The sequence below is a fragment of the Prinia subflava genome, chromosome 9 (assembly GCF_021018805.1).
Source record: "Prinia subflava isolate CZ2003 ecotype Zambia chromosome 9, Cam_Psub_1.2, whole genome shotgun sequence".
NCBI lineage: Eukaryota > Metazoa > Chordata > Aves > Passeriformes > Cisticolidae > Prinia > Prinia subflava.
Genome location: NC_086255.1, coordinates 27,293,237 through 27,309,427, shown reverse-complemented (window position 1 = coordinate 27,309,427; position 16,191 = coordinate 27,293,237). Strand labels below are relative to the sequence as shown.

Below are 16,191 nucleotides of genomic sequence, written 5' to 3'. Positions count from 1 at the left end.
GAAACTGCCTTTAGGTCATATTCTCATCTCACTCTACAAAGATACACAAAGGCAAGTCCCTGAGCGTGGAGAGGGGAACACACCACATAGTATGGCCAGACGAGTGCTGGTGCACACAGCACGAGGACACTTTGGAAAGCATCCCTGCCCTGCAGGCTGTCACAGTGTGCAGTGAAACACCTACTGCTGGGTTTGAGGCCTTTGCAACGCTAGCACAGGGGCACCTTTGGGGTTACAGCAGGAGCAACTTCTGCAAGGCAGCAGGGCAAAATCACAGCTGTTGGAACTGTTGGGTTGGAAGGGACCTTGAAGATCCCCAGTTCCAACCCCTCTGCCAAAGGCAGGGAGGCCATCCATTAGACCAGGTTGCCAATTTGCCAAAATTGCTTACAGGTGACAGGTTTGTCAATCTACTGCTCCTGCAACTTGAGAAGAGAGGTTAGAATTGGTGGGCTATGTAGTATTCTCCAGCTGTGGTGTAATAGTGCAGCTCACTGCTATTATTTACTTGTAACAAACATCTGTTCCAAGACAAAAGCACCTACAAATGCCTCAGTGTCTCCAAAATTACAAGAGGTTAGTTTGTTAGACACGTAATCTACGTAAACAAATACAGGCTTCATGCAAGACAGAGCTGAAAACAGACTGATTATTCTATCTTAGCGTTGCTAACTACTACTTGCTGCTGTGCATGGAAACTTCAGACCCAAGAACGTCTCAGATATAATTTCCTAGATAAAACATGTTATATGAAGGTCAGCTTCCTCAGAGGCTCCTACTTTTAGAAATAAAACTCACTTCAAAAGAAAGGAAGCATTTAAACAGTGTCACGGCAATATGGCTTATTCAATTATTAACTAGCTTATTTATTTTTAATTGCTCGTGTACCTCTTCAAACTCAGCCTAGGTCAGCCATGAAGGAGAGCAGCTACCAGACGTCTGGCAGCTGCAGAGCCTGCACAGGATGGACACGGATCTCCCAGCCAAGGGATGGGGCTCAGATCAGAGAAAACATCACCACAGATGGCACAGCCGGTGCCCGTGAGCGGCCTCCCCGTCACTCACAGCAGAGTGGCCGAGGGCGTGTTTCTGACCCACTCTCTTACCCCTAAAGGTGGTCTCTCCAGGTCAGGGCTGAGGCACATTGGTGGGGCAATGAGGGGAAGTTTGCACTGCTGCTGCCCATGCTGTATCTGCTCTACAAATAAATAGAGGACTTTAGTCTCCAGGGCTGTCAGTTTGGCACCTTCCGTGTGCACAAAAGACACTTTTGTTTGTTTGCTTTTATTTTCTTAGAAACAACCACCCAAAAAGTTATATGCAAAGCTTAGTATGGCAAATCAAAACAAATCGAATTTATTGCATGAGAGCACCTAAAATCCCACAATTTCCACTTGCTCTCTCTTTCTTTTGTGTTTTCTACTTTTAATTGTGATAAGAATAAAAGTTATGGACCTCTTTCGGTGTTTCTTGATGACAACGGTTGCTGTTCCACCACAACTCCAGTGCTGCCACCAAGCAAGCAAGAAGAAGGCCTATTGCTAAAATGCAGAAAACGCCTGCAAAACTGTGCAGCTTGAGTGCCTTCCCATCTGTCTGTGCATTGGTATGGCTATTCAGGTCACAACGTCCCATCCGTGGCCACCACTTCTGCTTAAGAACATCCAAATCTCCACTTTCTTGCAACTCTAGGATCCTGCAGAAATTTCAAAAGACAAGCATTATTTGCAATGATTTTTTTTTACAGGCTTTTTTTTGTCTTTTCCTTATGCTTCATAGCTCTTAACTTTGCCATCCCACAATTCAAAACTCCTCCCCCCTCCACCACCAGAATGTTGTATTCTTCATCTGAAACTCCCTTATACCAAGATTGCTTTCTACTCACAGCAGCAGGTAAACTCCACTGGGTAACTTTAGGGAGAAAAGAGACTGTCAAAAATTCCACTGCAATGCAAACAGCATTTCCAAGGGAAATCACCACATTCCAGTTAGTTATGCCTGGTCTGGCTACATTCAGCTGCAGCAGCTGGTCCCACTAGTGAAATGCTCAACCCACTCCACTGCTGCTCTCCTACAATAATTCCAAAAATATGTGAGGCTAAACATGCTACTGTTTGTGCACCACTTAGTACAAATCTGTTTAAGCAGCAACCAACTCATTTACTTTAGCAAATGTAGTTTATTCAAAAGGATTTTACTTCAGTGCTGTTACTTCAATGCCTGAATTACTGTGTTAACAGTTGCTAATTAATCATTGTTTTGTCTCTTGTGAAGTGTCCCTTCTCTGCATGAATGATTCATTTTGGATTTGGTTTGATAACTGTTTTAGCTGTTTACTAACAATCTTTTCTCTTGAGGCAGCTTTGTCTCTAGTTATGCAGCTGGAGTTTTGCTCCTTTTCATAAAGGAGGAGCAAAATGAGGCAATTTTGCTTCAGTTCCCTGCCTGGAGCGGAGCACTCACTCACCTTCTGCTAAGGCCACACACGCCTGCACAACTGTGTGTCTGCATTCCAGGGTACACATTCACAAGGACAAGATACCCAGCTGACAGCTCAGAGATCACTAAACAGAACAGTTTTACAGTCTCCTGGTCTTGTCAGTCCCAGGCCATTCTCTGCAATTCTTGTTTCCCTGCACCACTGTGAGTCTTCAACCTGTCCCTCCACCCTAAAGGATAACGCAGGCCATTGCTGCTTGCTTACTGCAAGAAGCAACACACTGCTTCAGAGCCTGCAGAATGTGGCATGGGCTCAAGACCTCCCTTCAGCCTCTCCTCTGCCTCACCCGGAGCTCTGAGGACATCAGTCCTCTCTGCCAGAGGCAGCGCTGTCAGAGGGTGTGAGGCCACACGTCACCTCCCATCCCTCCTCCCAAAGCAGATGCACATGGAGCACAAGGAGCAGCAGCTTTGTGGGAGCCTGAACTCAGAACCCCTCTGCTGTCATGTATTCATTGTTCTTTATTAATTAAATGCCAGAAGAAATGGCTATAGAGAGAAATCCTATAGAACTAGCTTTGTTTCAGCTTACCTCTGGGAGAAAAGATCTCTGTAGGGACTTCCATGCTGGAGTGCTATCCCATATCCTTTGCTGCTGATGCTGTTCCCAATGACTGTCACAGAGCATTCATCATCTGTCAGGGCAGCATATTCCACCACTGTCACATCCCACAGGAAAGCATAGTTTCCTTTCTTTGCCTGTAAATACAGCACAAACACAACACAGGCTAAACCAAACAGCATTTCTAGGCAGGACAAAACCTAAGCCAGCAAACAAATCCAGACCTTGTCACTACTCCTTGGTGGTATTTTGTAAGGTCACAGTTTAAATGTAGACCTTCAACATCTTAATACATTTCTAACAGTCTTCTCTCCCAGCAGGACCTCACCTACTTCAAACCTTGCTAAAATATCTTCTTTTTAAGTATGCACATAGGATAGCACAGCCAACTATAAGTGTAGGTGAGGCTTATGTAACAGGTTATTAATTATAAAGGAGAGCTACTGCTTTAGATGAAGAAATTCAATGTATGTTTTGTAGGAGACAGGGAATGTGACTGGTTCCATGCATTTATGTGACAGGGCTGGCAGAGTATGAGCTTGAAGTGATGAGCATCCCAGACACCAAAACTGTAACATGCAGCTTTGTGCATATGAACATGGAAATAAACAAATTCCCCTTGCAAGTAAACACAGCTCTTCCGAGAGCTCTGTTAGTCTTGTATAAAGGCATGCACCGAGCTGAAAGAGATCCCTCTTTTCTTCAAAGATAAGAAGATTCACAAGCTACTATTACTACCTCAGTTTTGGGAGAAATATTGTTTTATTTTAACACACATCCATGCAGATATCCTTAAATATCAGCTTCAATTGGGACTGAAACCAAGGCCTGCACACAGTGTATATAATGAATGCAAATCACCTTACTTAACACAAGATGTAAGAAACATTATCTGGATAGGTATTCACTAGTGTAAAATAAAATATCATTAAGTTGGTTAAAGTAACCACTGATTGCCTAATATATTTAAGTAGCTGAAGTCCTGTATATATTTCTTTATGGGAACTGATTCACAAAGCTCCCCTAGCAAATGGCTACAGCCCTGGCATAGAATTAGTTCATCCTTCTGCATACTTCCAATTCTTTTCTAAGCTCAGTTTTGAATTCACCTTTAAGTTTGTAAGACTCCATCAGTTATATTTCATTACACTGGATTCCTCAGCTGAGCCAATAACATAATTTACTTCACCATAGTTTGACATAAACTGTACCTTTGTGAAGTCCCTTACAGTTGCTTACACATGACAATAAATCAAATGGGTGAGATATCTTCTAGGAGGCAGAATTCAGGGAAACAAAGATTAAAATTATGTTGCCTAGACTTTCTGTAAGGTATTTGCTGTAATCCACCTCTTTTCCCTGTTTCCCTTTCATCTGCATCGAGGCAATCAAAGATACACAAATTCATTTGCTTCTGGGTTGAAACAGAGTAGAAACGTTATATCCTTTCTCTTTGGTAAGATGTGAAAGAGTCTGTACACTGAAGCCTTGGAAAATATTATTTTTAGTACTCAGCTGCACTGTGTTCCATGGTAAATAATAATACATAGGATTTTGCTACCTGTGATAGAAAACTGTCAGAATTAAAAAATGTCCTCAGGGGCTCAAAACCAGCAGCACTTGTTACTGTACACAGAATTTATTCAAAAGCCATGATATTAGAGAACAAAAGTCCTGCTCAATGGATACACAGAAATAGGACACCCCAGAAAGATATGACCTGAGTCACTATGTCAATATGTGTTTTACATTTCTCTGGGTGTTCTTATGTTGGTTGATTAATTTTTTGTCTTCTTTTTTTGTTGTTTTCTTTGGATGGGTTTTCTTTTGTTTTGGTTTGGGGTTTTGGGGTTGGGGTTTTTGTTTTGTTTTTTGGGGTTCTTTTGGTGGTTTGTTCAATTTAAAGAGCTGTATTTACGCTCTGTTCTTTCAGAATTGGTCAGTAAATCATCTTTTCAAATTTACAACTTAGAAAAGAACACTGAGATCACAATACATTCCTTATCCATCCCTTAGTAATACTTGGGGAACACAATGTTCCTCAAATATTCAACTTCTATTACAATGCACTGGCTAAAGAAAACATCCACATTATTGATTCTACTTTTCAATCCTCTGTTTTTCATATGTTATCTTATATACAAGAGCTTGTACACTGACTTTGAATGTTGGACAGCAGATCTTTTGTTAAGGTCTACTTCTCTTGTGTTTGTAGCGCTGCAATCCTAACTCAGATCCTTCAGCTGTAAATGGTCAATAAACCAAGGCTGCCAGATCTCTTCACATCTATTTTACATATTTTTAATGACATAAATCAGTCTATCCAATGTCATCACATCTGCAGAGCATTATTTCTCTGACAGCCTGATCATTTTAGCATAATCAGGAATCTGACTTTTAAACCCTTGGCTGTGCGCATGCCTCTACTCCCTGAAATCCTGGGTGCAAGGCTGTGTCCCCCCCTCCCTCTCTGATTGTCAAAACCAGAACCTCCAAAGAGCCCTTCCTCCTAAGGAAGACTTAGTTCTTTCCAAACTTCTTGCACTTGTGAAATTTTCTTCCCTGAAGAGCCTCATACTATCAGTGAGTTTGTTGTGTGGAAAGTTTTCCTATAACAGAATGTTTAGCTGCTGTCTAAATTCAGCATCCTTCACTTCCCTGTTAATATCTGTTGTGACAGCTAAGCAGGATCATTTGTTCAATTTAAGGAAAAGCTGTCAAACTTTGAAAAACATATGTACAAGATACATAAGTGCACACATACATGTATGTGTGTTTGAAGTAGGCTGACTTTTTATACACCTTCACTAAGCAAGCAGTAAAGCCAAACTAAATCAAATTGACATTGATTTTCAATGAAAAAATCAACCTCACATCTTAAATGTAGTTTAAAGTTTGTTTTGTTTTTGTTTTTTTTTTTTTAATGGAAGACTCTGTGTGTTAGATGTGCCTACCCATTAACTTCCAGGCCATGAATGTAGGGAGACTGGAAAAAGGGCCTGTGGCAAATGCCAGCTGAGAATAGATGAGATAGCTTGAATAAAAAAATGAATGAAAATAAACACAGAATAAGGAGCTCCAATTTATACTTCAGTCTTCTAATTGTACTTCATATTTTGCACCTTTTCTTTGGCCTTACTGTGACTCTCAGCATACAGGCATGCTGCACAACAAAACAAAAATTACTTGGTTAAACTTTCAAAAACCTCTTTATCAGAAAGTCAGCCAAAGCAGCACTCATTTATTCCACCCAGGTAGAACAACCACTGGCTTACACCAAGGACACCAGATTTATCTTTGGTTTAAGAGATTTAAGAAAACAGTTTTAAGAAAAAAGAACCCCCTAGGCAAAACTTATATTTAAAAAATATTTCTTCTTCACAAACCTAAAAAAATTAAAAGGCCAAAGAAGATTGCTTCCTAGATAAGACAAGGACAACAAAGAAAATAATACTCCAGGAATGCAGTAAACAACCCCATAATGTCACTCTTCAGCATGGATAGAGATAGAGGAATATTGTTCAAAGGGTCCTGGCTTCCTGATGGTTAGACAATGTTGCTTCAAAGAAAGCACGATAAGAAATAATAACATAAAAAAGATTGATTCCAGATTAATCACTGATGTATCTGTGATTGATCTGAAACTTATGAAGAAGCTATCACACTTAAGACAGAATGCCAGAATAATGCAAAATTCATCATTAATTTACTGCCAGAACAGAACTACTACTGTCAGTGTAGCTGATCCCATTATATGGCTGGCACCACAGAAACATCAAAAAGTGACCTTTACATTGGCATTAGTGGAGTAGTTCAAAAACATGGTTGGATAACATTTATTAACTATATAAAAGTGCTTTAAGAGAAGCAACACTGTTTTGATAAAAAGATGCCATTTAATCCCACTGAAATGTTTCAAACACTAAAATAATTAAGGAACCACTACAGGATGCAATAGGTTCAGGTTTAAGGAAGCATTTGCTTTTGCTTCAAAGGCTGATGGGTCAAGAAATGGAGAAATTTATGAAGCTCTATGAGAGCAATCACAATTCACAATATAAAGTTCATTGTGGACAAAGTAGTTTTAAAAAATTCGTATTAAATGAACTTCTAAATTACTTCTACTCTCAAAATTAGAATGGAGAAAGAAGATCACTCTGATTTAATGCTCAGTGATCATTAACGAAGCAAAAAAGAGAAGGAATAAATTCTTACGGTGCCATTGCCTAAATCAATGATGCATTCTCATTTTGTGCTCTACTTGGTTTTGATCGCTCTTGATCAAAAGCGATGCACAGGAAGAAAATAAATAATTCAGAGAAATGTTGGCACCAAATTGATTGGACAGGGGAACAAGGCATTTCAACCAAAGCAGGGCATTATAAAATGTAATAATGAGTTTAATTCTCCTATCTGTATATATAGCAGACACAGGATCACATGGGGATCATATCATTTCATTCTTTCAAAGCAAAAATGGGCACTCCCAAAGGAAATAAAAACCACAGGTCATTATGTGTGTTGGTGCTAATCAATGACTGCCAGTGGATGTAAAGCAAAGAGTTCACTGAGATCCTGGCTGTGGAAACTTTCCTGTGACACCATTTAGTCAATCCTCCTCTGGTTTAGCCCCAGACAGCTCAAAGTGGCAAACCAGCATTTTGTATGTTTGGTGGTTTGCTGTGGTTTCTGCTCTGTGCTGTGCAGAGGTAGTGCTGAATAGGAGGAGGTTTTCCATCTCCAATGACCACTTTCAATATCTTGGGAATACACAAAAGCAACCTTACCCCGCCACCCTGGGCTCTTTGGAGTCCTCCTGTGACTGATGTGACCCTGCAGTGCATTCCTGCCTTTCCCTGGCTGTCCCAGGGCTGCAGAAGCTGTGCCTCGCCCATGGGAGATGGTCACTGTGGCTGCAGAGACATCTCTGCCATGGCAACCAAACCCACGAAAGCTCCAGGACTTTCTTCCACTGCCACCCCTTTGTTTGCAGACAAAGGGAGCAGGAAAATCTCCGTGAAATGGAGAAGGATAAACGGAATAGGGACAAACACCTGAAATACCCGTCTGTGGCATGAATAACCAGCACTCCCTGTTCTGCACTGAAGTGGCATTGCTTTGTTTGTAACTGCAGCTCAACTGTGATACTGTCTGAAGAAAATGGAAAGGAGAAGGAGGCAAGAAAGAATAGCAGTGATTTTTTTTTCTTTTTTTTGCATTGTGGCAGGCAAGCCCTCATTCAGAAAAATGTTTTATGAATCTTTTTATGCTAGAGAGATTTAGAGCTCCCATTTCCTATGAAGCCCATTTGTAAGGCACATTTACATCTCTTTCATGCAGCAGTACGTGTTTATGGATAGAAACTCTCATTTCCTTGGCTGACATCAATTCTCCTTTAGAAAAGAAAACCAGAATTTCTAGCCATAATACTTGACACAGAAAACTTGTCTGTTTATTCAGACAGTTCAATGAGCTAGGAGGAGTGACACTTAAACACAATAGTTTAGTTGACAATGTTATTAAATATTAATGCCAATTTATGTAGGTGTCTAATCAAATTGTGGCCTCAGTCATCTTTGGGGACTGAAGTAAAATTTAGTTGTTGTTGACATTAATTGAATGAGCTGATCTAGTTATATAATATTCACCCTACAACACTGAAATCAAACTTGGTATAAAAAGTTATTATCACATAGATAGGATGGAGCTGCCAGCTCCATACAGACAATATAATTGGTATTCTCAACTGCCTGCCAATCTACAGTTACATTTCTGGCTTAGCAAATGTAGCTATCATAAATGGCAGCATGAACTAGGCTTACAGAATAAGAGTATTTACAATTTCATGGATAAAGAGCATTCACTGCCAGAAGAATGTTGGAAAAAAGAAAACTAAAATACTATATATTTTCCTGTATTTTCTAAGGTAAACTGTTTTATTATTGGCTTTTATTTCTTACTTTTCTATAGTAAATAGAGAAGCATATAATGTCTCTATTTCTCCTCTAAATGCTACCAAAACATCTCAAAAGAGGCCTCATTTTCATAAAGTGCTGAGCAGATTAAGGAAAAAGAACCAAAACAAAACAGCAACCACTGCAGGCTTTGCTATTGCCAGAGCTCTGCGCTGTCCTCAAGGAATTGAGGTTTTTGGAGCTGAGGGCAGAGGGCTTTGGGGAAGCTCATCTGAGGGATGGGCAGAGTGAACACAAACTTTTGACTGAAAGCTCATATGTTAAGACATGAGAGTGTCTGCACAAAGCTTTTGTCCAAAACTTGAGCAAAGAGTTGAGAATCTCTTGCTTAAGGAATTTGAATTGGGAAATGGGAAGGTTCCTTGTGCTCACCCTCTTCACGGCACTGTAAAAACAGTAGATGTTGGATCCTGTCCCTCTGACTGCTCAGAAAAGGTTTCAAAAATTCAAAATATAAAATGGAATTGCAAGCCCAAACCATTTTATTATGTCCCATGTACAAAAGCATAAAGAACTAGTGAACCAGTGTTTCACTGACAAGAGTATCTGTTCTCAAAAATACACTGTGGTAATAAAAGCTGTTAACTTGTTTTAGGAAAAAAAGATCAATTGACAGATGAAGAGGACACTTTTCACTAAAGGAGCAGCACATCAAGGCTTTCAGCACGTCTGCATCCCTTCTGTGCAATGTACTCCTGGACATGTGTTTGATGTAAGTTACTGCCTGGTTTTGTTGAGATTCTAGATGGGGAGCAGAGGGGAGAGGCAGACTATGAGCGGGAGAGGGGGAGGGCATCTGCAATGGCCAAAACTCTTTTTCACAGGACTCAGAACAAAGATGCAGCATCCTAAGCTGTTGTACTCAATCCTTGAATCCCACATTAATTCTCTGTTCCACAAAAAAAACCATGCAGCTTGATCTGAGAGAAATAACATTTTGGTAAGACACAGTGTCATGTGAACACATTTTTCAAAGTCTGGAATAAACAAAGAAAAAATTTGCTTTAAATTTCTGTTTTAAGAGAAATGAGTATGCATTCTGTTGATCCCTTAATTCCTACTCATGTTTCCAATCATGATCTCAGAAAAAAGAAAACAAACTCAAATGAGCAAAGGACAGGAGTCAGTACTGAATAATGTAAAGAATTACATCAAAAAGGCATTACCAAAGCTCCCACGAAACTGAGAAACCTTATGACCAGATCCAAAGGACTTACATAGTGAAGCACTTAGGCAGAGCTAAAGTATTTAAATTCAGAACAATGGCACCAAAACATGATTCTTATCTGCTGCTGCCATCGAGGTACTAAAAGGAACTTTTAAAAGGGATTTAGAAGGGGTTTGAATTACTGTAATTTCTTTCCTGTGACTTAACATTAACTCCACAGAAACAACATTGATACAGAAATTAAATGCAGACCCCTGTGATCCAGCCTTACCTTCCTGATGCCTTCGGAAGGGTTTGATACGCAGTTATCTGCCCCGTTATTCTTACTGATAGTCCTCCACAGCTCAGCAAATGTGTTATCCTGCTCCAGGGGGTTGGTCCCTTTTGCTTTAAAGTATTCATACACTGCAGAGTCCCTGACTGTACCATAAGATATATCCATTTGTTTGGACAGGTCCTGAAACGTTCTGAAATTCAAGCGATATTGAGACATTAGTAGGATGCAGTACATTAGCAAGATTTCACCAATTAAATGGCTTTTTTCTAGGTCTGTCATTCTTCAGAAAGCACTTACCCTCAAGTAACATTTCCATATTTCCTCATCGTAAAGGAAAGCCAAGCAGTTAGTTAATTGTACTGAGATCACATGGTTTTAATTACACCCAAGCGCTGTTTCACCCCAGTGAAGATTTTTTTTGACAGATAATATTCATGTTAAATATGTTACCAAGACTGCACAAGAATATAATGTGATAAAGACTTACCAGAACACAGGAAAAACTCAGATTATAAATATAATATAAAACTCTCTCAGCCCCATCAACTTCACCACAAATACCTCGCAGAATGCGGTGGAATTAGTTTGCAGTTATACCAATGCTCCATCTGACTCCAAATCAATATGACTGTTTTAAACAAACAAATAAAATCTTGCTTCCAATTTCCACTAAGTCTCTCTTGCTCTCTCTTTTCACAGCCTCTGGTAAAACTGGCATTTTTCATTCACACAGAGGCCTAACTTTCATTTACTCATCATATACCACTCTGGAAGTGTAAATGGGTCTCACCCTGAGTGGCTGTGAATGCACAATTTATTTTCAAATTGTACAGAATGTAATTCACTCCTGTTTTACAGCCTTTCCTGCACTGAAAGGTGTAAATCACTGCCTGCATCAATGAAAACCAGCCCAAGCTTCCCAGCATTTAAGGTGGCATCACTGCCACCAGAAGCAGCATCCTGGCTGATTTCCCTCTCTCAGAGGTTCACTCCCATTCCTGTGCCTTCCTCCTTTGCCCTCAAGTATCAATTTTTCTATCTGAGCATACAAATCTACAGCACACATTCGGCCTCTATAATAATATATAATATTTATTATTATTATTATTCGACAACCACACATGGGAGCAGGGCCCAAACTGAATCTCATGCATAATGGCTTATTGTCTTTAAAATGCTTTATAAATGCGTGACTTCACATATTAACGTACTTCTGATATAACCAACTAACACTGCTCAACATCAGTTACACTAAAGCAACCCTCCCTGCCTCGCCCCATTTCTTTTTCCCACAAACAATCTTTCAGAAACAAAAACTCCTGATCAATAGATCTGAAAGGCTCGCTCCTGCCAGCTCCCCACGCCTCCAGCTCCTGGAGCCACAAAAGCAGAACAGTTTTGCTTGCAGCTTGTGCAGATTTCTTCACAAAGCTCCCGAGGAGCCCTCCCTTGGCCCAGGAGCCAAAGCTGTTTCCCACAGCTGAAGACTTGTCACAGACAATATTTTTCTGCCACCCTCTTCCCTGTTTCACTGGGGAGATGCCGCTGCTGACACCTCATGTGCCTGTAAGATTCCCTGCCACGCTATTTAAAGCAAAGCAATCTGGGCATATACACAATGCCACATAAAAATACAGGGAAAGCTCCTCCCTGCTCTCCCTCACAGGACCCCCAGGCCCCCCAGGTTCAGCTGCCAAAGGTGCCCTTCCCTGGGAGCCCTGTCCTTCCCCCAGGGAAGGGTTCCAAGGGCTGCCCCTCAGCACACCCCCGCCCCAAACTCCTCCAACTCACAAGCTGCTTCAAACAGTTTAAGTGGTTTAAGTTCTTAAATTGTGTTAAGGACTTTTTATCATTTTAAGCTGTTAAGCAGCTTTAAGTGAGACTGTGTGAACAGTTCCTCTCCATATACAGTGCACACTTGTGGATTTGGGCTCACTCGAGGAGTTCCACCAAACCTCCTGATATTTCCCTAGCTCTGTATATGGCCACTGATAAAGTACAAACCAAACATCCTGGAGGTTGCTGGAAACTCAAAAAGCTAATGAAAAATGGGAGAATTTGTTCAGATTTTAGATCTTTAACAATCCTGAAAGGTTTATTCTGCTCCCCTGTTTCCTGTACATTCTATGGAATTGTTTTTTCTCCAGTCTTGATCTACATGATTGCATGCTGCATTTAGTTCTGTCTTTATTTTTTAAAGTAAAGTGAAGTTAAAGTAGGTTTTAAAGTAAGTTCATCATATCCCAGGGAATTGCTTAAACCCCGGGAATGGATGATCTGGCTGTTAAAAGCTACATTTCTGCCTATAGGGCAAAGAAAGGTACTCAATCTACACAGGAGGGTCTTCTGAGGTAACCCCTTCCCACCAGGTTCAGTGTAGAGATTTTGGTCTGTGTAGGAAAGCATGTTTGGTAGAAGCACAGTAGCAGAAATATGTTTAACTAATATTCTTTAACATGGGATTCAGCTGGTGAAAACTTTACAGATGCCTACTGCTGATACCACTGTTCTATCTGAAAGTTCGAACATGAGGGTTTGGATAGTTAAAAAAATAATTAAACTTGCAATTTTAATATTATCAGTATTTTTGGTTGTCCTTTATTTCCATGGAAGCTTTTACTCAGAAATGTGCATACTGTTTTAGCTAAATTGCACTTTATTGGCAATCAGTATTTTTATTTTAGCTAGATTACATTTTATTGACAATCAGTAGTGCACAAAAGCACAGTACATGTTGCTTTACAAGCAGCACGGTTTGTTCAATCCTCTAAGCATCACAGGGCAGAGAGGGCAAATCTGGGGTGTAAATCAAGTGATTGCAATAGCAGGCAAGCATACAGGTGGCAGGGAGGGAAGCACAGCATTGGCCTGGGTGTGGGAGTGAGGTAAGCCCTTTAGCTGGCAGCATTTCCTGGCAACAGAAAATGTGGAGTATTGTGTGTCCTAAGGATTTCTTGCAGTGCACTGTTTGATGTTTTGGACCACTTAGCCAAAAACCTATCCCAGAAATTATGCTGACAGAGAGTGGTCTCAGCCAGAGCTCTTACTCTGTAAAAAAAATATCTCTGCTGTGTTTCTGCACTGAAAGTGGAGGTGATGCTCAGCACCTCCATGGCTAGAGAAGTGGTCAAAAGATTGGGCATGGTGGGCATGGGCACATACATAAACGATTCTGGATGGAGATGAATTACCTCCTGCTTTTTACAGGGTACAGCAAGATAATCACCAGGGCAGGTTTGAAACAGTGTGATTTTAACTCCCTCACACTTGCCTTTGCCAGACAAGATCCCTCACTGCTACATTTCAGATGCTGGCTGTATCTCACAGCTGTGTCACTCTCTGAAGGTGGCTGCTGTCCTTTTCTTAAGCTTTATTTGTGCAGCCAGCTGTTAGCTGGGCCCATCTCCTTCAGCCACTCAAATTCTTGTCTCACTTTCCTACGGCAAAGTTTTCATGCGTTTAATATACAAAATTATCTGCGACAAAAATGTGCAGCATAACAAGATGCCCCATTAACCTCACCACCTCAGTTCCTGGATCTCACAAGCCATTAAAGGCTCTTTGTAAGTGTGATTAAAGATAAAGCCAGTAAAGCAGAAAAAGCCAATGCCCCTCACAGCTACAGGAGCACAACTTCAATTTGCAGATAAATACATCCACCATGTGATTGCTATAATTGACAAGTACATGTAAACCAATTGATTTAAGTAAATGTATCTGCAGTCAATCTAAAGAAAAATGTTGTCTTTTAAACCTGTATTACCAGCCAAAATATTTAATGTCCACATTTATGCCTGCTAGATGAACACAACAACTAATATGTGTTCCCAGTGGAATTGCAATCACTTCATTCAAAGTCATCTGAAGACTGGGCTCTCTGCTTGTTTTGTTAGAGACTTATTGACATAAAAGAAATACTGCAGAAGACACAGACAGGCAACAGTGGCACTAGCATTTATAATTGGACCACTAGAAGTAATTGCCAGAATAAAAATACTGGTTAAGATACACTTTTTGCAGATGTGCTCTTACTTGCAAAAGCCTCGTGTCGCTGTGGATATACAGACTAAAAATCTGCTGCCAGTACGGGTTTATTTCACTCTGTTGCTGCTATATGCCCAAGATTCTGGATGAATAATAAGTGACAGACTAAACCTGACACCGGGTGCTTTGAGGTAACTGCTGATCAATTAACGCAGCTGGAGGCACCTGGATCATCAGATGTGATCAAAGTATTTTTCAAAAGAAAAACATGTTCTTGTCATTAAAAAAAAAAGTGGATTTTTTTTGTAGTGACCCTGAGATTTTTTGCTCAATGCAGCATAATATTCTAGCTGATAGCTGCCGTCAAGATAAAGTATCCTAGAGATTATGAAACTCTTTAAGCTGCTCTGCCTAAATGAAGTCCTAAAAATGCATACATCAAATGTATAGTGCAAGTCCTAATTTTCTATTTTAAATTCCTTGAAGTTAAATTATTTGCTTTTAAACTTTTATTTCAAAAGTTAGGAATTCATTACATCCCTAGAATTAAATATAAGTGCAGCTCCTAATAAGAACTGTTTTCTCCACACAATTATGTAAGAGGGAAATATGCGTTTTATGCACTGGGAAAACGGTAAATCCAGTCAACTTCAAAGTAAAACCAGAAGTATCTGAACTGATTTGACAAGCTTGTAAGCCTAAGAAACACCTATGAGCTAAAACCTAGAACATAAAATTCTATCTGAAAGGAGATTTACTGGATAAAGTTATACCCAGTGGAAAAGCAATGAGTTGAAAGAGAATTCTGCCTACTGTGAACGGCAGAAAAGTGCAGAATTTTGAGACCTAAAATTGCTGAGAACTCCTCCCTCCAAGGGAGAATTTTCTGTGACAATAAGGACAAATAAGAAAAGGCTGTTAGTTGTTGCTGACCACATCAATCCACCCTCTGCGAGATGAACTTGGACGCCAAGGAAGCAGTGCCAGATCAGGTTCTCCTTTGGAGATGCCCCCAGTCAAGGCTGAAGGGGTGCTGCAGTGGTGTAGACAATGTCTACACGAGCAGATCTTACCATTCAGAACCTCAGTCCTGATCTGAGTCCTGATTAATTTTATATCCATTTATGAATCTGCAGGGCAAAGGATTTGCACCTCAGTCCATTGGTCACAAATGAACAATCTTGGGAACTCCAGTTTTAAGTAAAATTTATCAGTGGGTAGGGCAAAGCTTGTCTTCAGACATCCAAAAATGAGTTCAAACTCTCACAAAAAGACATTCTCTAGAGCTGGTCTACCCAAGTTGAACAGTTAAACTGGTTGAAGAGCTGAAAAAAAAAATTAAAACTCCCTCTGTTATGGATATAAAGTACCACTAGGGGATGACAGGCTCATTGACTCAGAGACTTGCGTGAAGAGCTTCACTGTGTTGCTAAATGCAAGTTAAAAAAGCACAAGCCCACTTAAAAATGGAAGAGAATAGCAGTTGGTGCCTTTAAACATTAGTGCAACTAATATTTCATGAGCCTTCAGCTGTACAAGAAGAGGGATATATTGGCTGAACAATGAGGTAACGTTAGAACTGATCTATCTTTAGCACCTACAGGTCGAGAAAGTAAATATACTTTTAAAAAAAGTATTATGATATATTTTGGTAGATTTTCAATGTTTGTTCCAGGTACATACAGGAATGTTATCAGTGTGTGTTAAACTGGACAGACAAAAATGA

The 16,191-nt window shown here is 40.2% G+C and overlaps 1 protein-coding gene across 4 annotated transcripts in view; it reads right to left on the bottom strand.

Annotated features, from left to right (window-relative positions):
- The window catches only part of GRID1 (glutamate ionotropic receptor delta type subunit 1), a 485,278-nt gene that overhangs the window by 18,964 nt on the left and 450,123 nt on the right, over positions 1-16,191 (bottom strand). For 2 of the 4 annotated variants that reach the window (XM_063406045.1, XM_063406047.1), the window contains 4 exons: positions 10,476-10,671; positions 3,032-3,198; positions 1,456-1,696; positions 1,107-1,193 (listed from right to left, as the gene is read on the bottom strand). In XM_063406045.1, the coding sequence (XP_063262115.1) occupies positions 1,107-1,193; positions 1,456-1,696; positions 3,032-3,198; positions 10,476-10,671 (691 nt within the window). Of the gene's footprint in view, positions 1-1,106; positions 1,199-1,455; positions 1,697-3,031; positions 3,199-10,475; positions 10,672-16,191 lie in introns of all 4 variants that reach the window. The other 2 variants (XM_063406048.1, XM_063406046.1) reach the window with 2 other exon arrangements.